The sequence below is a fragment of the Neophocaena asiaeorientalis genome, unplaced genomic scaffold (assembly GCF_003031525.2).
Source record: "Neophocaena asiaeorientalis asiaeorientalis breed wild unplaced genomic scaffold, Neophocaena_asiaeorientalis_V1.1 scaffold110, whole genome shotgun sequence".
Classification (NCBI taxonomy): domain Eukaryota; kingdom Metazoa; phylum Chordata; class Mammalia; order Artiodactyla; family Phocoenidae; genus Neophocaena; species Neophocaena asiaeorientalis.
In genome coordinates, this window is record NW_020175053.1 from 7732418 (window position 1) to 7755012 (window position 22595).

The 22595-nt window shown below is 52.9% G+C and overlaps 1 protein-coding gene across 3 annotated transcripts in view; it reads left to right on the forward strand.

Moving 5' to 3' along the window:
* Positions 1–22595, forward strand: part of SMARCB1 (SWI/SNF related BAF chromatin remodeling complex subunit B1) — a 27503-nt gene continuing 4908 nt past the window's right edge. The window contains exons 1-7 of one of the 3 annotated variants that reach the window (XM_024763799.1): positions 1–681; positions 4396–4534; positions 6052–6181; positions 8082–8219; positions 10249–10376; positions 13477–13643; positions 20713–20903. In XM_024763799.1, the coding sequence (XP_024619567.1) occupies positions 589–681; positions 4396–4534; positions 6052–6181; positions 8082–8219; positions 10249–10376; positions 13477–13643; positions 20713–20903 (986 nt within the window). In that variant the 5' untranslated portion in view covers positions 1–588. Of the gene's footprint in view, positions 682–918; positions 1133–4395; positions 4535–6051; positions 6182–8081; positions 8220–10248; positions 10377–13476; positions 13644–20712; positions 20904–22595 lie in introns of those variants that run through there. The other 2 variants (XM_024763800.1, XM_024763801.1) reach the window with 2 other exon arrangements.

A 22595-nucleotide genomic window follows, 5' to 3' on the forward strand; every position in this document is an offset into this window, starting at 1 on the left:
CCTGCCAACCCCATCCCCAAAGCCACAGGAACAGTGTGGGCCCGGAGCTGGGATAGTGGTCCCTGAGCCCTCCTATCCGCTCAGCTGCACTGAGTTCTTGGGCCGAGGAAACTGAGGCATATGTGCTTCTGGCCTCCTCCAGGCCTTCAGGCCTCGCCTCGTTCCTCCTCACTGGGCTGAGTTACAGTCCCAGCTGTGAGACTGGGAAGACCACCGTCTGAGTCAGGGCCGCGGTTGCTATTTCTGTCCGTGAGAAATTTTCTCTGGTACCTCCACTTGGGAGGCGGCCTGGGAGGAAGAGAAACGTGTCGAGACTCCTTTAAGGGGCACGCGGGGGCGCGCTCGGCCTTTTGTTTGGGCGGCAGCGGCGCGCGCGTCAGCGTCAACGCCCGCGCCTGCGCACTGAGTGCGGCCTGGTCGTCGTCTGCTGCGGCGGTGGAGAAGCCCGGCGGCGGCGCAAGCACCTGGCCCGGCTCGGCCAGCCCTTCGCCTCCGGCTTCGGCTTCCCTAGGCTCGGCGCGCCCCGGCCCCGCCTCAGCCCTCCTGACCCTCGCAGCCCGATCGTGGCCGCCCGACTCTGCCGCCGCAATGATGATGATGGCGCTGAGCAAGACCTTCGGGCAGAAGCCTGTCAAGTTCCAGCTAGAAGACGACGGCGAGTTCTACATGATCGGCTCTGAGGTAGCCCAAGGCGCGTCCTCTCTCTCTCCGGGCCCCGGGCCGGCCTGGTCCCCGCGGGAGCCTCGGGGCGGGTCTGCGCGCCGGGAACGCGCGTCTCCATTCATCGCGGCGGACGGGCGGGCGCGCGCGTGCGCGGCCGGCCAGTGGGGCGTGGTCTGTCTGTGTCTGGGGGCGCGGTTTGACCGGGGCGTGGTTGAGCAGGCCCCAGCCCCGCGCTCGGTTCACCCACCGGTGTTGCGGAGTCGCGGACTCCCCCGGCTGCCAGGGCTGCGGCGTCCCGGGGCCACGGGGCCACGGGACCACGCTGAGTTCCACTGCTCCAGCCGGACACATAGAAACGGGGTGTTATCTCTTGCGACACGTGGGGGGAGATGTTGTACCCCTCACGCGCACCCGTCCCACACTGCTGGAGCTGGGATCCTGAAATCGTATGTTCGAAACACGGGGCTTGGTGAGGGCTCACTCCCTTCGTGTTCGTGAACTTTGAGGTGGGCGGGGAGTTGTTCTGACCTTTGATTACCAGTGAGGAAACAGGTTGGGAGGAGGATACTTGCTTTTGGATGGCTAAGGCCGCAACCCCCGAGTTAGATCTATCAGCAATTCGGAAGCGCTTGACACTTCGGATATCTTGAACTAACTCCGAGTTAGTACAGGGGAAAGAGCCTTATGCTTTAATCCTTAACTGAAAGTGACTTTTCAGCACTTTGTTGAATCATGTGGATGACTGACTTTAGGAGAACCCTACAACTGGTTCTTCACTGGTAGTTTATACCAAGTACATTAAGTTTTTCCAGATTGCCTCAAACTAGTCTTTTTGGCAGTCCCAGGTCTGTGTGTGTACATGCACATACACATATATTTTTCAATTATGGATATGCAATTTAGATGTGCGAACACCAAGCAGTAGTGTCTTCCTCATGTAATGAGCTAAGTGCAGATCTTGGAGAGTTAAAGCAGTTACAAATGCCAGCGGTTGCTTCTCCTTGTAGCAGTTTTCAGTATTAGACATTTCATTCCTTTTTTTTTTTTCTTTTTTTCCCCCACAGTGTTTTTTTTTCCATCACAATTGAACATAGTGTGAATGAATTAAGCCTCATGATGGTCACACTGAGGCTTCCAGGACTCCCTGTGATTCCTGACTTGTCTGAGTTGTATTGAGTTATGAGCCCAGTGTTTTCAGTAGCATCAGAACCTTAATGATTCCTTTTTTCACCAGTTTTTGTAAAACACAAGGGGCAGGATGCAACACATTTTTCATGTCATCACAAAAATACTCTTCAAAGCTAGCTGTGCTGAGGAGAGGAGCCAGTGCCTGCCATCTGCCATAGCTCAGAATGGTCCTCATTGGCCGGTGGGCACAAAGGCAGTGGAGGAGTTTCAGTTTGTGATGATGGACAGGTTGTTTAAAGAAACCTTTACCTGGGACTTCCCTGGTGGCGCTGTGGTTAAGAATCCGCCTGCCAGTGCAGGGGACATGGGTTTGAGCCCTGGTCCGGGAATATCCCACATGCTGCGGAGCAACTAAGCCCATGAGCCACAACTACTGAGCCTGCGATCTAGAGCCTGCGAGCCACAATTACTGAGCTCATGTGCTGCAAATACTGAAGCCCACGCGCCTAGAGCCTGTGCTCTGCAACAAGAGAAGCCACCGCAATGAGAAGTCCATGCACCACAACGAAGAGTAGGCCCTGCTCACTGCCACTAGAGAAAGCCTGCACGTAGCAGCGAAGACCCAGTGCAGCCAAAAATAAATTATTAGTTAATTTAAGAAAAAAAAAGGAAAGAAAGAAACCTTTACCTGATCTAACGGGCAGGAAGAGCAGTCAGTTTAGCATTGACCCTGAGTCGGTGGTACTTTTGAAAATCAAGGTGGAGCCCACAGCCAGGTGGGCAGAATGTCAGGAGGCCTGGTTCCAGCTCTGCCTGTGTGTCACTTTTCTCATGTATGTAATGAGATGCTTAGACTAGATGGTCTCTAAGATCTTCCCCTTAGCACATTTTAGATTCTAGACAGCTAACTGCAGTCTTCTCTTTCAGCCCTGTTGAGTGAGAACGTTTGTCCTGAGATGCAGTATATAGAGACCACATGGGAGAAGGGAGAGGCAGTTTGCTTTCTGGGGCCTGGCTTAACAATCATCAGGCCTTGGGAGGCCTGGGAGGGGTTCAAGGTCAGAGTGCTGTCTACTGATAAGCAGCAGCTCCTCTGACAGCATTGGGTGGATGACCCCCAGGCCCCTTGCCCTTGGCAAACAGGCACCATATTCAGAGAGGTGGGCCCGCCAGAGCAGCACCCTCAGCGCCCCCACACACTTGGGTGTAGCAGCCTTGGGAGGGCATCCACAGGTGCAGTGAGCGTGTCACCCTTCTCCTGCCATCTGCAGGCAGCCGTTGTCACCACGCCAGAGTCACTGCTGAGAGGATCCTAGGAAATCCCCATAACCACACCTTGGTTTTCCATTTGGGAAACCTGGGTCCAGAGGTGGCAAAGGCTGGTTCAGGGAAAACCCAGGAAGGCAGGCCTGGTCTCCTAAGTTCTGAAGGGGCCTTGGGAAGGGCCTAGGAGTGTGGGAGGTCTGCAGGACCTGCAAAGTAGTAGTGGGGGCATTATAGTCAGTGTCTTTTCAAAAACCTGATGGAAACTATGTGTTTACCCTTGGATGGTAACCACACTCAAGCCAAATATCTCGCATGGGTCTGTGCCTGCAGTGGGGAGCACCAGTGACCCTGTGGCCACTTTCTCTTGCACTGTTCGGCAGCCCTGGTTGGGCATCATGTAAATCTTTGATTCATGAAAAATGGAGAAACTTTTTAAAAATAAATATACTATAATGGGGTAGGTAAGTGGGAAAGTAGTAGAAGTGGTCCTTTGTGGGTGAACCTCACAGCTGATGAACATCTGACAGGGAAGCAGGGAGACCCAGAAAAGGGAAGTGATGCCTGGTCACAGGTGGAGCCAGCACCCAGTCCACCTGCTGTCCCTGGCCATGTGACTCAAGTGTTCGTTTTTGAAAAGTCAGTGAAACAATGGAGTTTCTTTATAAAAACTTTAGGACTAGATTTCTTTTCATCAAGTAAGTCGTACTTCCGAGTATTTGGTACAGGCAAACTGAAGCTATTGTTTGGGGCAGTAATGATTTATATAGCAATCTGAGGATTGCTGGTAAGTGCATTTTAAACTCTTTGGAAAATTCCTTTGGTATTTCTGGTTTGAGTTTTGTTACTAAACAAAGCAACAAAGGCCATGGGGGAAATTATCCTGCATCTGTCTAAAATTAAAAGACCTTTTTGGTCTTTATTACATCGTAAAAATATCAAAGTCTTAAGATAAAAGAAAGTCAGAGAGGCCTTGCATTTCTGGAAAGTGCCAGAGATCCTTAGTCCAAAATCAGAATCACATCGAGCTGCTTAGTGAGCTCGGGGGGCCTGCCTCCCCAGTGTCTGGTCAGGCCTTTCTGAATTTGGTCCTGTCGTCAGGATGCAGATGTTATTACCCCTACCAGAGGAACAGATGTAGGCCAGATACGAACTGCTGTTGAACCCCTGATGTCAGCAGAATGTATTTTTACTGCTGCTGGAAGCCTGGCGCCTGGAGGCCTGGGGGCCAAGTCGAGGTGTGTTTGTCTGTCACTCATCCAGCAGAGCCTCTGAGCCAGGGCCCTCCCCTTCCTCGAGGAGCTGCGACCCTCATAATGAGCCTTCTCGCTTTACTCATAGGTGGGAAACTACCTCCGTATGTTCCGAGGTTCTCTGTACAAGAGATACCCCTCGCTCTGGAGGCGACTAGCCACTGTGGAAGAGAGGAAGAAAATAGTTGCATCGTCACATGGTAAAAAAACAAAACCTAACACTAAGGGTGCGTCTTCACGAGGGTTTGTAAACCTGTTTCAAAACCACTCGCTTATGTCATGAAGATAAAACGTTTTCACTCCGGAGCGTCTTCACGGCAGCCCTGACCTTAGGGTGGCGGAGTGTCCTGGGGGCCCCCTGGAGCGGGTGGTCCTCCGTCAGGGTCGGTCAGGGTCGGTCAGGGTCAGGTGTTGGCAGCGGGCGCGGTGGGTGGAGGGGGCGGGGCCAGGGCGGAGAGGGTGTTGTGAAGACCGCTGGTCTGAAAACGTTTTAGGAATGCTGTGATGCTCTACCATCTGCCGCCGGCGTGTTGCCATCGTCACCCTCCATGCGCCCGGGCGGCGGGGGGCCGCCCCAGCCACCTCTCCCCTCGGGCTTTCACCGCTTCGCTTCCCAGCGCACATCCATCGTGTGGCACTTGGTTCTGGCAGTCGGTCCGCTGGCGCTCGTGTGCATGTCCCGCTTGGGGCTGTGGGGCGCTGCCACCCGACCCGGGAGGGCGGGCAGAGGGTGCTCCTCACCTCTGAGCTGGGGAGAGGCCCTGTGCCTCTGGGCTTGGTCGAAGCTGCCTTCTCTTTGGCAGGGCTGCCTGGCGGAGCTGGCCCGGGCCTCGTGTGTGTGTGAGCCTGCGTGCGTGCGCGTCGCCCGTTTGCGTGCGTGTGCCCGTTTGCGTGCGTGTGCCTGCATCCCTGCGTGTGTGCATGTGCGCTTTACAGTCTGTCCCGTGCCGGTATGTCTGTAGGCCCTGCGTTGGTCTCGTCTATCATGTTCTTTTAATGCAGGAGCCGGAGCTGCTTTTCTATGCGCTGCTGTAACTTTTCCACTCCCTCCCGCGCTTTCCAAAGCCTCCCTGGTCCTCCCTCCGCCCCAGTGGAGCTCCAGTCACTAACCAGTGCGTCCCCAGCTGCGCTTGCCCCTTGGAAGCCTTGGCGACTCTTTGGCCTCGTGCTCGGGAGACTCTTTCCTGTAACCATCTGTCTCTCCACCAGGCTTCCTAGGCGAGCTGTGTTCTAACTGCCTAGAACTCCCTGCTCCCGGGCAGCTCGCATCCACTGGCGCTGGGCCAGGAATTCCTGTTTGGTGTACAGCAGCTCTTTCCAACTCTCTGGGCTCTTGTTTTAAAAGAAAAATGTTTCTCATCCCTCATTTCATCTCCACCTTGCTTCGTGTCGTGGACTGCAGCGGTGTCAGACCTCTTCCCACTGGCGGTGTCACTCTGGAGCCTTCCTTTCCCCGAGAGGCCCTGTGGGCTGAGCTGCCCATGGGCGTCCTCTGTGCCTGGAGCCAGTGCTCCTCCCGGGACACGTTAGTCCCCGTCCATCCAGGGAGTGCTGACCCGGGAGGGCCTCTAGAGAAAGCCAGGGTCCAGACCGCCCCTTTGGAAGAGGCCAGCATTGGGCAGTAGTGAGGTTGACACCCGCTTTCCCACCTCCTGCATGTGAGGACCTCAGTGCGCTGCATCTCCTGGCTGCTGCTGCTCACTGCCCTCCCGCAGGGTGACCGCAGCCGCATCTCTGGTTGCAGATCATGGATACACGACCCTGGCCACCAGCGTAACTCTGTTAAAAGCCTCCGAGGTGGAAGAGATTCTGGATGGCAACGATGAGAAGTACAAGGCCGTATCCATCAGCACGGAACCCCCCACCTACCTCAGGTACTGTACCCCTGTGCTTGGCTCGCTCTCGGGACACCCACGGATATTTTTCTCATGCCCTGGAGCCAAAATACTTTTCAGCAGTTTACCCACTGTGTTTACAGATCGTCTTAGCCAGGCTTCGAAGTTTTTTCTGACTTTGGAATTTCTAAGAAACATAAGTCAAGTCTTGGGTTCTGGAGAGTCATTAAGAATGCTTTGAACGTGGGATTCACTAATCTGTCAGAACAATTAGCGGCCCAGATCAACTCACAAAAAAAACAAACAATAGATTTGAACGTATCAACGTAGATCCTTTGAAAGAGCATTTACATTAACAGTTAAACGGAAGAAATTGGGAAGTTGCTACCTTGTAGAGTTTGTTCATTTAGATTTATAAGAAAAACTTGGATACCCCAAGTATTTCTCTATTTTACGTAGACAAATAGGTAAAGTGTGATCCACACTGAAGCATAGGAGTAAACAAACACGGAATGATGTTTGTTCTTGGGTGTGATTTTAAAAATGCAGAATAAAAAAATAACTAGCAACATAAAGAACCGGGGAGGGCATCATGGAGTGGGCACACTCACGCCCACCATGGCGGCTCTGCCTCAGGCATTGCGGCCCCAAAGTTTTTTGTTGGTCTCTGATCTATTAATTCCACCCCTGGGAATTTGTCCCAGGGAAATAATTTATACCGTAAACAAAAACCATTATAGGTACAGAGATGCTATTATTGGTGGCATGTGAATTATAAAGGGAACTAGGGAGCCCCTTGAGTGTCCTGCCTCAGGGAAAGGCTGTGTGAGCAAAGATGCAGACACCCAAATAGTCTGGGGTTACACGATGTGTTGTGGGTAAGTAGACCCTGCAGCAACCCGAAACCTGTCTCACATGAGCGAGACGTGCAGAATACCTGCGTGACGCTTTCAGCTTTCAAGAAAACATGCAAAGTTTAGGTGCATGAGATGGCGGGAGCACTAAGGCGGGGGGGGCAGGCCATTGTTTCAAGTGATGCGGTTACGGAAAATCATGAAGGTGACATGGTACAGAGGTTGGGGATGGAAAGGTGAGTTACGTACAGTTGCTGCCCTCACGTTGCTCCCAGGTTACTAGGGACACAGCCCGAGGGTGATGAAGGGGCTCGCAGAGCAAGGTGGGAGCCCACCCACTCCTGTAGGTCAGCTTTTGGTACTTTCCTAGTAGTAAAAGCAACTTGTAATTTGGAGAGAAGAGTGAGCTCTTTTGGGACATGGGTTCCTTGGATTACTTTGAGCATCATTTTCTAGAGAGTATTTACCAATGTGTCTTCTCACTTCTACTGGTCTGAAGGCCCAGAGGCCAGAGCCATTGCCTAGTCTGTCTCAGCCTGGACTGCATGTCTAAAATAACAGTCTGAGTCTCTGGCTGCTTCAAACCTCCAGCGACTCACAGCCACCTGCTGAGTGCATCCGTTTCCTGCAGAGCACGCCAGCCCCTGTAATCAGGACCCTCTCTGTGTCTCCAGCCCTGCTGCCCTCTGTGTTCTTCCTGAAATGCTCTCCTCTCCACCCATGAACCGTGACTCAGCATTTAAGCCTTTGCTCCAGGGCTGCTCTACTGGGCAGCCTTCTTGTACAGTCCCCTCCTGGCAGAAGGGACTGTGCTTCCGTGCGGCTATAGCACGTTGGGTCAGCATGTAGCATGTTGGGTCATGGCTGAGGCACTGGGCTGGGGCGCCTCTGCACCTCCCCTAACCCAGGAGCAGGTGCTGGTGGGAGCCTAGGGAATAGACACCCGCGGAGTCTGGGGTGCACAGAGGTCCCCATTGGGACCTGGGGCCCAGCAGGGGCGCAGTGGGCATCCATTGACCACGACCTGATGCCTGGTGGGCAGTTTCGGCTCGTAGACTGAGCGGAGGTATTTCCATGTCTCCCAGGGAACAGAAGGCTAAGAGGAACAGCCAGTGGGTACCCACCCTGCCCAACAGCTCCCACCACCTGGACGCCGTGCCCTGCTCCACCACCATCAACAGGAACCGCATGGGCCGGGACAAGAAGAGGACGTTCCCGCTATGGTGAGTGGGCCTCGCTCTCTGACTCCACCGAGGTCCTCCAGCATGTTTTAGTTTCCTCCTCCCCAGAAAAACGCTCTGCTTTGACCTCCTGTCCCAGAAACTCTGCACTGCTCATCCTTGGGGCTGGTCTCCCTCAGCATCCAGCATGACTGGCCTCTGCGTGGTCCAGCCTGGCTCTGCCTGCGCTCACCCCCAGCTCCTCAGGTAACGTTCCTGGGTGCAGTCCCTGGACCTTTACTCTGCCATCCACATGACTCGATGCTTAGTTGCCCGTGGTGCCAGAACAGAACGCCACAAACTGGGTGGCTTGAAGCAACACAAGTTTATTCTCACACAGTTCCAGAGGCAGGGAGTTTCACTGGGCCGGAATCAAGGTGTTGCCAGGCCCTGCTCCCTCCAGGGTCCCTTCCAGCTGCTGGCAGCTGCCACGTTCCTTGGCTCGTGGCAGCATCACTCCAGTCTCTTCCTCCCTGGTCACATGGCCTCCTCTGTGTGTGTGAAATCTCCCTCTCTTTCTCTGTCACTCTCTCTTTTTTTTTTCTGGCCATGCCGCGTGGCTTGCAGGATCTCAGTTCCCTGACCAGGGATTGAACCTGGGCCACCGCAGTGAAAACCTGGAATCCTAACCACTAGGCCACCAGGGAACTCCCTTTCCCTCTCTTTCTTGTGAGGACACTTGTGATGTAATTTAGGGCCCACTTGGACAAGGCTCCCTCTCCTTTTTTGCTCTGTAAGGTGACAGTCACAGGTTCCAAGACTTAGGACATAGATGTCTCTGGGGGGCCATTTTTCAAGCTCCTGCCCACTAAGCTGTCCTCTGAATGCCGCCCCAGCCACCTCCAGCACAGGCTGCCTGCAGGCTTCTCTAGCCCAGGACACAGCAATCCCGTCCTTCCTGTGCTTGGGCCACAATCCTGGAACCCTTCCTCCTTCTCACAGCATAGAGCCAGTCTCCACAAATTCTACTTGCTCAGCTCTCCAAGTGTCCAGAATCCGACCACCCTTGGCCAGCTCCCCACTGGGCGTGTGCCCCTTCACCCAGGGCAGGTCCTCTAGATGCCCCGTCACACCAGCATCCACGTGACAGGGTCCTGGTGGTGGCTGCCGCTCTCTGGCCCCGGCTCCTGCTGCCCTTCACCTCAGGCACAGTGGCCTCCTCAGTGCTCTTCAGCTGCCCAGGCACTCCTGCCCTCGCAAATCCCTCACTTCCTGCCAGCATCTGCAGGCTCATCCCTTTCTCCCTCCTCCTTCCCTCCTCCCCCTTCCTTCTTCTCCCTCCCCATCTCTGTTTGAATGTCACTTCTCAGAGTGGTCCTCCCCTTTTAGAATGGCCACTCTGTCCTAGAGCATTCGTGTCTGGGCGGGGAGAGGGGGGTGTTTTCCTCATTTGTTTGTTTATTTGTCATCTGTGCCCCCAGCTCTCTGAGAACAGTTCTCAACCCTCGGTATTCCACCCTTGGGTTTCCTGCGCCCACCCTTACCCCGTATCTTCCCGCTTCGTCTTCCTAAAATGCAGGTGTAAGCACAGAACTGCCTTGCTCTCAGTCTTCCTGGGGCTCCCTCGGGGTCGAGGCTGGAGATGGAGAACTGTGGGCACTTGGACCCCTGTGGCTTCCCAGCATCCTCCCACTGCTCCCCCGCCCCATCTGCACCCCTCCTTCCCTCAGCAGCTCTTGACTCTCCTGCTCCTCGGCCTTTGCTCAAGGGCTTCCACTTTTGGGAGTACCCTTCCTTTCCTACAGTTTCCTGGGAAAGTCCTACCTGCTTTGGGGCTTAAATCTCCCTTACTTCGGACATCTCCATCTTGTCCTGCTGCCCAAGTCAGCATCTCCCCTCCCATCCCACGTGTCCATTAGCGTGGACCCCTGCTGGCACTGTCTCTGCCGATTCAGCCCATAGTGGACAAGTCCCTGTAAGAAGCAGGGTTTCCCCTCTGGTTAGGTCACAGTGACCAGTGGTGCAGAGAGGGAGGCCCTGGGTGCAGGGACCTCAGCCCCCCTTGCTGAGCATGCTGCTGCCTCCCTTCCAGCTTTGACGACCACGACCCAGCTGTGATCCATGAGAATGCGTCCCAGCCCGAGGTGCTGGTTCCCATCCGACTGGACATGGAGATAGATGGGCAGAAGCTGCGGGACGCCTTTACCTGGAACATGAACGGTATGTGGTGGCCAACCCACCGTCTTGCACACAGTCTTGTTTCCTGCCTGCTGCCCATCAGGGGGACCCTGGACTCTGATTGTGACATTCAGAGCACTGTGGAGTAGATTTGGAGGGTGTGGGCTTTGGGTTCAAATCCTGGAATGCAAACCTGGTTCATTGTTTGAAAATCAGTCAGTGTGATCCATCATATTAACAGACTAGAAAAGATAAATAAATCCCTTGATTATATCAATTGATACAAAAAAAGCATTTAACAAAATCCAGCACTTGTTCTTGATAAAAACTCAAGAAATTGGGAATAGATGACATAGTGCTGGAAGTACTAGCCAGTGTAATAAGGCAGGAAAATGATATAAAAAACATACGCTTCAGAAAGGAAGAAATAAAACTGTCTTTATTTGTAGATGGCATGATTATCTACATAGAAAATCTCAAGAGACCTACCAAAAAAACCTGCTAGAACTAATAACTGAGTCTTAGCAAAGTCACAAGACCCAAAATAAACATGCAAAAGTCAATTGTATTTCTATACATTATACACTGTCAGTGAACACGTGGACACTCAAATGTCCAGTATAAAAATATGTTATTATTTAGAGTTACTCAGTTAAGAAAAAAGGTGTAAATCTTACAAACATATAGTTTGTTTCAGGAAACATTTTGTATGCTGAAAACTATAAAGCACTGATGGAAGTAATTAAAGGAGATCTGAATAAATGGACAGACAACTATGTTCATGGATCAGAAGAGTCAAGATGTTAATTCTCCCTAAAATAATATGCAAGTTTATTTTTTTTCATTTTTATTGGCGTATAATTGCTTTACAATGGTGTGTTAGTTTCTGCTTTATAACAAAGTGAATCAGTTATACATATACATGTATTTCCATATCTCTTCCCTTTTAATATGCAAGTTTATAAGCAATTTCTTTGAAAATCCCAGCAAGACATTTTGTAGATTTAGACAAAATTATTCTAAAATTTCAATGGAAAGGCAAAGGAACTAGAGTAGCTAAAGCAATTTTGGAAAAGAAGAAAGTAGGAGGAATGAGTCTTCCTAATCCCAAGACTTGGTGTGGAGCTGCAGTAATCAAGGCAGCATCTGAATCTACAACGATCATAGACTAAAAAAGTTAATTTTTAAAATCATCTGCACAATATACTCATAGGATGCTTGGCCTGAGCACCTTAGCTTCCTGCTGCTTCTCCAAAACTGGATGTATGCGTTATCAATAGTAGGCTGGCTGAGTGTTCAGGTCTGGCACAATGGTGCTGTGAGGAGGGTTGGTCTCTAGCTCTTCTTCTGGGCTAGTGAAATAGTGGGGTCAGTTGTCTGTTAAACAGACCTCATTCTATTTATTTAGTTAGTTATTTCTTTCTTTTCTTCCTTCCTCCCTTCCTCCCTTCCTTCCTTCTTTGTTGCGTGCGGGCTTTCTCTAGTTGCAGTGAGCGGGGGCTACTCTTCATTGCAGTGTGTGGGCTTCTCATTGTGGTGGCTTCTCATTACAGAGCACGGGCTCTAGGCATGTGGGCTTCAGTAGTTGTGGCACACAGGCTCAGTAGTTTTGGCTCACGGGCTCTAGAGCTTAGGCTCAGTAGTTGTGGCGCACGGGCTTAGTTGCTCTGCCGCATGTGGGATCTTCCCGGACCAGGGCTCAAACCTGTGTCCTCTGCATTGGCAGGCAGATTCTTAGCCACTGCACCATCAGGGAAGTCCCAGCAGACCCCGTTCTTGAAGATGGAATCATGCCGAGTGCTTGTGAGGGAATTCATTCTTTTTATATATATATATATAAATTTATTTATTTTACTTATTTTTATTTTTGGCTGCATTGGGTCTTCATTGTTGCGTGCGGGCTTTCTCTAGTTGCAGAGAGCGGGGTCTACTCTTCGTTGCAGTGCACAGGCTTTTCATTGCAGTGGCTTATCTTGTTGCGGAGCATGGGCTCTAGGTGTGTGGGCCTCAGTAGTTGTAGCATGCAGCCTCAGTAATTGTGGCTTGCGGGCTCTAGAGCGCAGGCTCAGTAGTTGTGGCGCAAGGCTTAGTTGCTCCACGGCACGTGGGATCCTCCCGGACCAGGGCTTGAACCTGTGTCCCCTGCATTGGCAGGTGGATTCTTAAACCACTGCGCCACCAGGGAAACCCGGGAATTCACTCTTTGCTTTCCCTTCTCTGTGGCTCATCCCAGTTTGGCACGTGGTCATTGAAGTTTGGGTTATGAGAAAGGGCAGGTCTGGGGAAAACAGTTGACTGCACAGGACCTTGCTGTAGTCCGGCCAGTAGTGGACAGTCCCCATGAAGCTCACCCCTGAGGCCTGGATCTCCAGGATCCAGGATCCGTACCCACCCCCATGCTGTCGCCTTGTTGAGTGCGTGTGCTGCCCACAGAGTCAGAAACTCAGTGGGGGGTTGTAAAAAGCCACACGCAGCCCCAGGTGATCTCTGAGGGATTTCCACTGTGGGGGAAGTGGTGGATAGACATGCACCTGCTCCGTCTTCCAGTGGACGCTGGCTTCCAAGTGGCTTGTCTGGAAGGAACCTGTGTTAGCTCGGGCCGCGGTGACAAAGTCCCACAGCCTGGGGGGGCATAACAGCAGGTTTTATCTCCTCCCAGTTCTGGAGGCTAGAAGTCCGAGTCAGGGTGTTGGCAACGTTGGTTTCCTCTGAGGCCATCTTCGCCCTGTGTTTCCACGTGAGCTTCCCTGGTTGCCTGGGTTGGAAGAGGGGAGGAAGTGGCACGTCAGCTCTGAAGTGCCTTTGCGTCCCCCCTCCCCAGACGGCTCACTGGTTAGAACTAACAGAGCCGTGCAGTCCTAAGCCCGGGAGCGGGGAGCCTGGGGTTGGGGAGCACATAGGGTCTTGACCACCTCCAGAGGTGTAGGGGGGTGGTGTGTATGGATTGAGGGCCAGAAGCGGGGTGTTTGTCTTGTGCTTCCTCTCCTTACCGTGTCTGGGAGGATCCATCGTCCTCATCTTTATGCTCATCTTCATCCAGGTGGGTTGGCAGAGGAGGACAGGCTGGGGGAGGTCAGGGCTGAGCACGGTGACATTAAGCCCTGCAGTCCACCATCAGTCCATACCTCTCACCTCATTTCAGAGAAGCTGATGACCCCTGAGATGTTTTCAGAAATTCTCTGTGATGACCTGGATTTGAACCCACTGACGTTTGTACCAGCCATCGCCTCCGCCATCAGACAGCAGATCGAGTCCTACCCCACAGACAGCATTCTAGAGGACCAGTCAGACCAGCGTGTCATTATCAAGGTAGGCAGCTCCCTGCCCTGCACCAGGGTCTTCCTTGTACTGGTGGGGGTCATGGGGTGCTGAAGCTACGTGGAGGCTTCAACAGAAGCCTGTCTGGGATTCATGCTGTGGGACAGGGCTTCTGGAAAGCTGTCTTTCAGGCAGCTTATCCCAGGAAAGGTGTGGGCTGACTTCTGAGTAAGGTATCACATTCTGGGCACATTTGGGGTGCTGCGGTGGCCTTGCCAGAGCCTGGGTGGTACAAAGGAGGTTGTGCCAGCTGCCAGGTAGAGCAGGGAAGGCTACAGTAAGATGAGCACACTGCCACACTCTTCCTGTGGGCAGGCTGCGCCAAGCACACCCCATACTGTCTCAGTAACCCCCACCATCCTGGGGGAAGATGCTGTGTTACAAGTGAAGAGGTGGGGCCACCTACCCCCAACTGCCCTGCTGAGAAGTGGTAGAGCTGGGCTTTGGGCCCAGGCCTGCCTGCTGCAGAGCCTGCTTGGTATGAAGCAATATCTCATTGTGGTTTTGATTTGCATTTCCCTGTTTTTTTTTGTTTTACGGTACACGGGCCTACGCGGGCCTCTCACTGTTGCAGCCTCTCCCGTTGCGGAGCACAGGCTCCGGACGCGCAGGCTCAGTGGCCATGGCTCACGGGCCGAGCCGCTCCGCAGCATGTGGGATCTTCCCGGACCAGGGCACAAACCCCTGTCCCCTGCATCCGCAGGTGGACTCTCAACCACTGCGCCACCAGGGAAGCCCATTTCCCTGTTGATTAGTGACCTTGAATATCTTTTCATGTGTTTATTGGCCATTTGTTTATCCTCTAAGGCTGCTTAAGTCCTTTGTGTTTTTGCATCAGGTTTTTGTTGTTAAGCTTTAGCGGTTCCCTGGGTCTTCTAGATAGCAATCCCTTTTCAGATAAAGTGATTTGCAAATATTTTCTTCTATTCTGTGGGTTGACTTCTTATGTAGTTGATAGTGCCCTTTGATGCATAGAATTTTTTTATTTTGGTAAAGTCCAGTTTGTCTATTTTTTCATTTATTGCATATGCCGTTGGTGGCATATCCGAGAAATCATTGCCAAATCCAATGTCATAAAGCTTTCACTCTGTGTTCTTCTAAGAGTTTTATAGATTTAGCTCTTACATTTATATGTTCCATCCATTTTGAGTTAATTTTTGCATATGGTGTTAGGTAAGGGTCCAGCTTCGTTTTTTTGGCATATGTATACCCTGTTTTCCCAAAACCATTTGTTGAAAAGACTATCCTTTCCTCATTGAATGGTCTTGTCAATTTTGTTGAAAATCATTTGACCACATATTTGAGGGTTTATTTATGGGCTGTCCCACTGGTCTATTGTCTGTTTTTATGTCGGTACCACACTGTTTTGATTATTGTAGCTTTGCAGTAAGTTTAGAAATTAGGAAGTGTGAGTCTTCCAGTTTTGTTCTTTTTCATCATTGTTTTGGCTGGACATCCTTTGTCCTTAGATTCCATATCGATTTTTTTTTCTTGGCCGAACTGTGTGCGTGTGGGATCTTAGTTCCCCAACCATAGATCGAACCCAGGCCCCCTGCAGTGGAAGCACAGAGTGTTAACCACTGATCTGCCAGGGAAGTCCCTCCATATGAATTTTAAAATAGATTTTTTTCTATTTCTGCAAAAATATTGTTGGGATTTTTTTTTTTTTTTTTTTTTTTGGCAGTACATGGGCCTCCCACTATTGTGGCCTCTCCCGTTGCGGAGCACAGGCTGCGGACGCACAAGCTCAGTGGCCATGGCTCACGGTCATAGCCACTCCATGGCACGCGGGATCCTCCTGGACCGGGGCACAAACCCGTGTCCCCTGCATCGGCAGGTGGACTCTCAACCACTGCACCACCAGGGAAGCCCTCTATTGTTGGGATTTTGATAGGTATTACATTGGATTTGTAGACTGCTTTGGGCAATCTTCACATCTTTATAATATTGTCTCCCAATCCATGAATGTGGGATGTTTTTCCATTTATTTATGTGTTTAATTTATTTCAGCATGATTTTTGTTTTTTTTTTTTTTTTTTTTTTTTCTTGCGGTATGCGGACCTCTCACTGTTGTGGCCTCTCCCGTTGTGGAGCACAGGGTCCAGACGTGCAGGCTCAGCGGCCATGGCTCACAGGCCTAGCCTCTCCGTGGCATGTGGGATCTTCCTGGACCGGGGCACGAACCCACGTCCCCTGCATCGGCAGATGAACTCTCAACCACTGGTTGCCCCAGCATGTATTTAAATTAATTAATTAATTTAAAATGTAAATTTATTTATTTATTTTTGGCTGCCTTGGGTCTTTGCTGCTGCACACAAGCTTTCTCTAGTTGTGAGAATGGGGGCTACTCTTAGTTGTGGTGCGTGGGCTTCTCACTGTGGTGGCTTCTCTTTGTTGTGGAGCACGGGCTCTAGGTGCATGGGCTTCAGTAGTTGTGTCCCATGGGCTCTAGAGTGCACGCTCAGTAGTTGTGGCACACGGGCTTAGTTGCTCCGTGGCATGTGGGATCTTCCCAGACCAGGGCTCGAACCCGTGTCCCCTGCATTGGCAGGTGGATTCTTAACCACTACGCCACCAGGGAAGTCCCTTCAGTGTGTTTTATAGTTTTCATTGTAGAAGAAGTCTTTCATCTCCTTAGCTAAGTTAATTTCTAAATATTTTAGCCTTTTTGATGCTATTGTAATTTTTTTCTTAATTTCAGATTGTTCATTGTTAGTGTGTAGAAATGCAACCGATTTTTGTGTGTTGACTTTGTATCCTCCTACTTTGCTGAATTCATTTATTAGTTCTAATAGTTTTTTGGTAGAATCTTTAAGGTGTTCTACAAATAAGATCATATCACCTGGGAACAGAGATAACTTTACTTCTTCCTTTCCAAATGGATACCTTCTATTTCTTTTTTTTGCCTAATTGCTCTGGCTAGAAATTCCAATGCTATGTTGAATAAAAGTGGCAAGAGTGGGTATCCTTGGCTAGTTCCTGATCTTAGAGGAAAAGTTACCATTTTTTCACCATTGAGTGTGATATTTACATTGATTTTTTTGTGTATTAATTTTATGTTGGCATAGTTTCCACTTATTCTTAGTTTATTGAGTGCTTTTACCATGAAAGCGTGTTGAATTTTGTCAAATGCTTTTTTCTGCATCTGTTGACATGATACGGGTTTTTTTTGTTTGTTTGTTTTTTGCAGTACTCGGGCCTCTCACTGTTGTGGCCTCTCCCGTTTCGGAGCACAGGCTCCGGACGCCCAAGCCCAGTGGCCATGGCTCATGGGCCCAGTCGCTTGGTGGCATGTGGGATCTTCCTGGACTGGGGCATGAACCCATGTCCCCTGCATCGGCAGGTGGACTCCCAACCACTGCGCCACCAGGGAAGCCCCGATCATATGGTTTTTGTCCTTCATTCTGTTCAAGTGGTTTATTGCATTGATCGGTTTTCTTATTGAGCCATCCCTGCATTGCCATAATAGATTCCACTTTTTATAATTGATTTATTTTGTTGTATCATTTATAATGGTGTGTAATTCTTCTAATGTGCTGTTGAATTCAGTTTTGCTAGTATTTTGTTGAATTTATTTTTTTAAATTTATTTTTGGCTGCATTGGGTCTTCCTTGCTGCGTGTGGGCTTTCTCTAGTAGCAGCGAGTGGGGGCTACTTTTCATTGCGGTGTGCGGGCTTCTCATTGTGGTGGCTTCTCTTTGTTGCAGAGCATAGGCTCTGGGTTCACGGGCTTCAGTAGTTGTGGCTCTTGGGCTCTAGAGCACAGGCTCAGTAGTTGTGGCGCATGGGCTTAGTCGCTCTGCGGCATGTGGGATCTTCCCGGACCTGGGCTCGAACCCATGTCTCTTGCATTGGCAGGTGGATTCTTAACCACTGCGCCACCAGGGAAGTCTGTTGAGGATTTTCATATCAATGTTCGTAAGAACTATTGGTCTATAGCTTTCCTTTCTTGTAGTATCTTTGCCTGGCTTTGGTATCAAGGCAATGAGTTATGAAGTGTTCCTTGCTCTTCAGTTTTTTGGCAGGATTTTTTTTTTTTAACATCTTCATTGGAGCATAATTGCTTTATAACGAAGTGAATAAGCTATACATATACATATATCCCCATATCTCCTCCCTCTTGCATCTCCTTCCCACCCCTCTGGATGGTTACAGAGCAACGAGCTGATCTCCCTGTGCTATGCGGCTGCTTCCCACTAGCTATCTATTTTACATGTGATAGTATTTATAAGTCCGTGCCACTCTCTCACTTCGTCCCAGCTTACCCTTCCCCCTCAAGTCCATCCTGTTTTTGGCAGGATTTGATAAGGATTGGTATTAGTTCTTCTTTAAACGTTTGGTAGGATTCACCAGTAAAGCCATCTGGTCCAGGGCTTTTCTTTGTAGGGAGGTTTTTAATTACTGATTCAACCTCCTTGCTAGTTAATTTCTTTTAAAAGAAATATGAATTTATTTTTCTTAACCTGCTTCAGTTTCTCATTATGGCCAACTAGCAGAAAAAGGGCACGGGTGAGAAAGAAAGGGGATGTCCTGGGAGAGAAGCGGTGGGGATGTGTGGGGTGCAGCTGTGGGACCAACACCTGTGTTCCTGTGCACAGCCTGTGGCCCCTGGAGGGTGGTCCCTACTCCACTCTGTGCTGCATCTTTGTCCTGTAACCATGGTGGGGACGTGGACTTGCAGAGTTGGCTACACCCAACTGCATGGTTCCAAATAGGTGGGATCAGCCACAGGGAGGGTCCTTGTGAGTCTGACAGCTGGCTTCTCTGACATTTTATTGTAACTGAGTGTCATCTTTTTATTATCCTGATGGAGCTTGTGGGCAGCCATATAGAAAGCTGTCAGGCAGTTGAAAATCCACCTGGGACCGTCACCTGCTCCCTGATCAGAGGCTTTCTTGGTGACTAAACAGCTCTCAGCCGTGGGGTCCGTTCAGGCCCTCACACCCACCTATAATCCCCACCCATGGGATGGTGTTGGCTGGTAGGCTGCTGGGAGACCATCCCCAGGTCGGGGTCCTGCCTGGTTGGGGTCGTGAGGGCCTGCCAGCATTGGGGCCGGACACAGCTGGTCAGCGAAGGCCTGCTGCCGGGGAGGCGGAGCCTCGTGGGCACTGTGACCTTGGGGGAGCGTGCCACCTGGTAGGCGAGCACTCTGATGGCCACATCCAGGGTTTCCCATGTGTCACAGACTCCAGAGGAGCCGGGTGCTTCTGGGACACAGTGAAGGATGACATCTGAACAATGTCTCCTCACAGAGCAGCGCCTTAGCTCAGGGCGGCCGCTCACAGGTGCTCCCGGAGCGGTGGAATGAAAGCCTAGGCTGGCACCGCGACCAGGACACCTGGCCCTCCAGGGCCGTGGGGCTCAGTGCAGCTGAGGGTGGAGCTGTCAGACTCTGGGGGGCTGGGGGGCCCTTTCTGGGGGAGGGAATGGCATGTGGGTGATACAGGTTGAAGCTGGGGAGCCTGCTCGGGGGGCCTGGCCCCACAGTCCAGCCGCCCCTCACCACCCACCACCCCCCTGACGGCTCCCAGTCCCCACTCTGTGAGCTTCCTGTATCCTCTGTGGAGGCCTCAGGCCCTGCTCTGCCCAGACCCTCCCCCGGGAGCCCCACCCTGCTCTCTCTCAGCTTGTCCAGTTCTTCCTAAAATGCCCCCTCCACCGGGCGGCCTTCCTGCCCGTTAGTCAGCTAACGGCTGGCTGCACTTTCTGCCCCTCCCCCTCTTCCCCTCAGCACCTACACCTCTGATGTCCCCTCATTCACGTAATTAACCCCGCACTGGATGTCAACCCATGAAGATGACTCTGCGTCTGTTTTTCCCACTGTGTGTCCCCTGTGCGCCTCCTGGGTCGGCAGGAGTATGTATTTCTCAATAAACGATCGCGTTGATGAGCAGTCCGCGCAGTGCACAAACAGGCACCGGTCTGCGTGGCACCCCTGATGGCCAGGCCGAGTGGTGCGCGGGGCGGTGTGGTCCCGTGTGACGTGTCCATGGGCTGCCTGCTGCTGCTTCGCTTTCTGGTCCTGTCGTGCCGACGTGGCTCACCAGACACGTGGTTCCTGCTGGGAAGGGCCGGCTCTTCCGATTCTCACCCGCAGACCTGCTTGGTCGCCCAGCAAGGGCGCGGTTTGGAGGCGGGAGTGGCGGGGCCTCGGCTGCAGAGTGGAGTGCCGTGCAGGGGGCCCAGACGTGCAGGACTTCACGCACAGGTCAGGTGGTAGGGCCTCACATTTCTCTGAAGGCATGGACGAGTCCCGATCCGAATCTTAAAAGCCCAGCTGAGCGCCTGGGGACAGTAGCATGAAGGGGCAGGTGCACCGTGGCCTGCTTGGCTGGTAGAGGGCTGGACAGCAGGGGCAGGGGTCTCCACACGATGCCCAGTGAATGCCGCCAGACCCCGAGTTGTCCTTCCTGTGAGTCTCTGATGCCCAGTTTCAGAGCAGGCCCAGGTCATCTGTGGGGTGAAAAGTCAGGGTGGGGAGCTCCTGGGGCACAGGCTGTGGCTGCAGGTGGCACGTCTCACAGATGCCTCTGGGGAGCGAGGCGCAGGAACCAGCATGGCCTCCGCTCCCGCCGCCCCCCACCCCCACACGCCCAGGCCCTTACTGTGCCATGCGGGCTGTGGGTCTGTGAGTGCATATAGCAGATGATTTCAGAGCGGGGCATGTTCCGTGAAGAGACAGAGTAGGGGGGTAGATGCTGGCTTAGGTGAGGGCTTGGGGATAGTATCTGATGAGTGACCAGTGTTTATCACGTTGTAAAGGTCCAGAGCAGTGCGGTAGAAGGGCAGAGAAGAGGGTACCAGCCAGTGCAGGGAGCGAGGGGGTGGGAACAGGGGCAAGGCGGGACTCAGGTGCCCGGGGCCCTCCCTAGAGGGTGACAGTGCTGGGCCCTTAACCACAGTCTCTCTGGCCGCCCAGGAGGTCTGTGGGGTCAGCCCCGTTTGCGGATGGGGAGTTGCAGCCAGAGGGATAAGGGCAGCCGTCCCACTTCCTCATGGGCCTGGAGGGGGGATGCAGTTCTGCCTGCTCTGACTCCTGTTCCTGGTTCTGGCCCAGCTGAACATCCACGTGGGAAACATCTCCCTGGTGGACCAGTTTGAGTGGGACATGTCAGAGAAGGAGAACTCGCCGGAGAAGTTTGCCCTGAAGCTGTGCTCCGAGCTGGGGCTGGGCGGGGAGTTCGTCACCACCATCGCGTACAGCATCCGGGGACAGCTGAGCTGGCATCAGAAGACCTACGCCTTCAGGTAGGTCTTGGACGGGGGCCTCCTCCTCCTCCTGCAGACCATTCTGGGGACAAGGCTTCCCCCTGTGTGTGGTGACGCCTTTGGGACTTTCTGGAGCCTCACGATGCCGTCTGGCCGAGAGCAGCTTTGCGGGCTCAACGGCCTCTGTTGGCTCCTCCCATCCCCCATCACAGAGGAGGATCTAAGGAGGTGGCAGGTCTGCCCCTCTGTCCTCACCCACTCTGCCGCCAACAGCCCCTGCCGCCCTCACATGCCACCTCCTCCCTGCACTCACCCAGACCCTTCCTCGGTCGGGGTCGTCTGATGGACTGGCACTGAATCTCAAACAAGGCCTACTCCATGCTGCCTTCCCTGGAGGGGAGTCAAGAGGCTGCTTGTTCAGTCAGAGAGCAGGTGGTGGGCACCCCTGCCGGCTGGACCCGTACTGGGTGCCGGTGGGGAAGAGGGAGTAGCGTTCAGGCTGCTGGGGACGGGGGGCAGGGGGGTAGGGAGTGTAAATGTAGCATTTGGTCCAGTGTCATGGGTGCTGGTGGGGGTGGACCGGGGGACGGGGCTCCTCATGACACAGATGTGGCCTTCCTGTTCCTGGTGGCCCTGCCGTGCGGGCCTGGCCAGGGCAGGAGTCGGCGAGCGTTAACCACATAGCAGAGCTCGCCCACCAACAGGACTGTTCGTCACATCCAGCCCTGTCCCCTGAGCTCCTTTTCCTCTGCGGTATGGGGTGCCAGCGGGGGCGGCGCTGAGTATCTCTGCATCAAAATAGGATGTTAGGATTTATTCTGCTCGTCAAGCTGTCACCGTCCACATTTGGAGGCCATTACTGAGGGACCACCCCTTAAGGTGGTGCAGAGGAGCAAAGATGAAGAGCCTTGCAGAGATGGAACAGCTAAGGGAGCACATGAGTCTGTTTGTGTCTCAGCTGGTTCCCCCAGAAATCCCAGGAGGTAGCCTTCTCAGTTTTCCTGTAGCTCTGAGCAAGAGAGAAGGAATGACCAACACCCGCAGGGCCTCAGGCCCTGGGCGTCCCGGCTGACATAACATACGTGGCCTCCCATGACCTCCAGCAGCCCCGCTAACTGGGGATCCTGCTCCACAGATGTGGGTACAGGCCCACACTCCACATCCCATGGGAGGTCTGCTCACAGTGTTGCGGTGTGTGTCCACTGACCGCATGCAAGCTGAGGCCGACCGGCCTGGGGCCAGTCTGGGGTGGCCTTGCTTCCTAGAGTCGACCCTGAGGTCCTGGGAGTCCCTCATCCCCAAATGCTGAGTCAGAGCCCACATCTCACTGGTGTGCAGCAGGGGGACTTGGAGGGTGTCCACACATGAGGCCGCATCCCTCCTGCTCTGATTGCCGGGGCTCCGGGCTGTCGGCAGTGCGACCTGCAGCTCCAGAGCAGGCCCCTGGGGGCCCCGGGGGTGCAGGTCAGGACTTGAATGGAGTGCTCCCATTTCAGCAGCTAGTTAACACGTTCCGTTGTGTGGGTGGGAATGACTCTGGTACTGAGGATGCAGCTTTCAAATCCTCAGGATCAAAGGCAGGGCCGCCCCACTGGGGACTGTGGTAAGCATGCCCCCTCCACAGCAGCCTGGCCCAGCCAGCTGGGTGGGTGCGGCCTGCCTGGTGGTCTGGAGGCGGCCACAGGCCTCCTTTGGCATCAGGAGGGCTGCTGCACTTCCCCAGCCGACCAG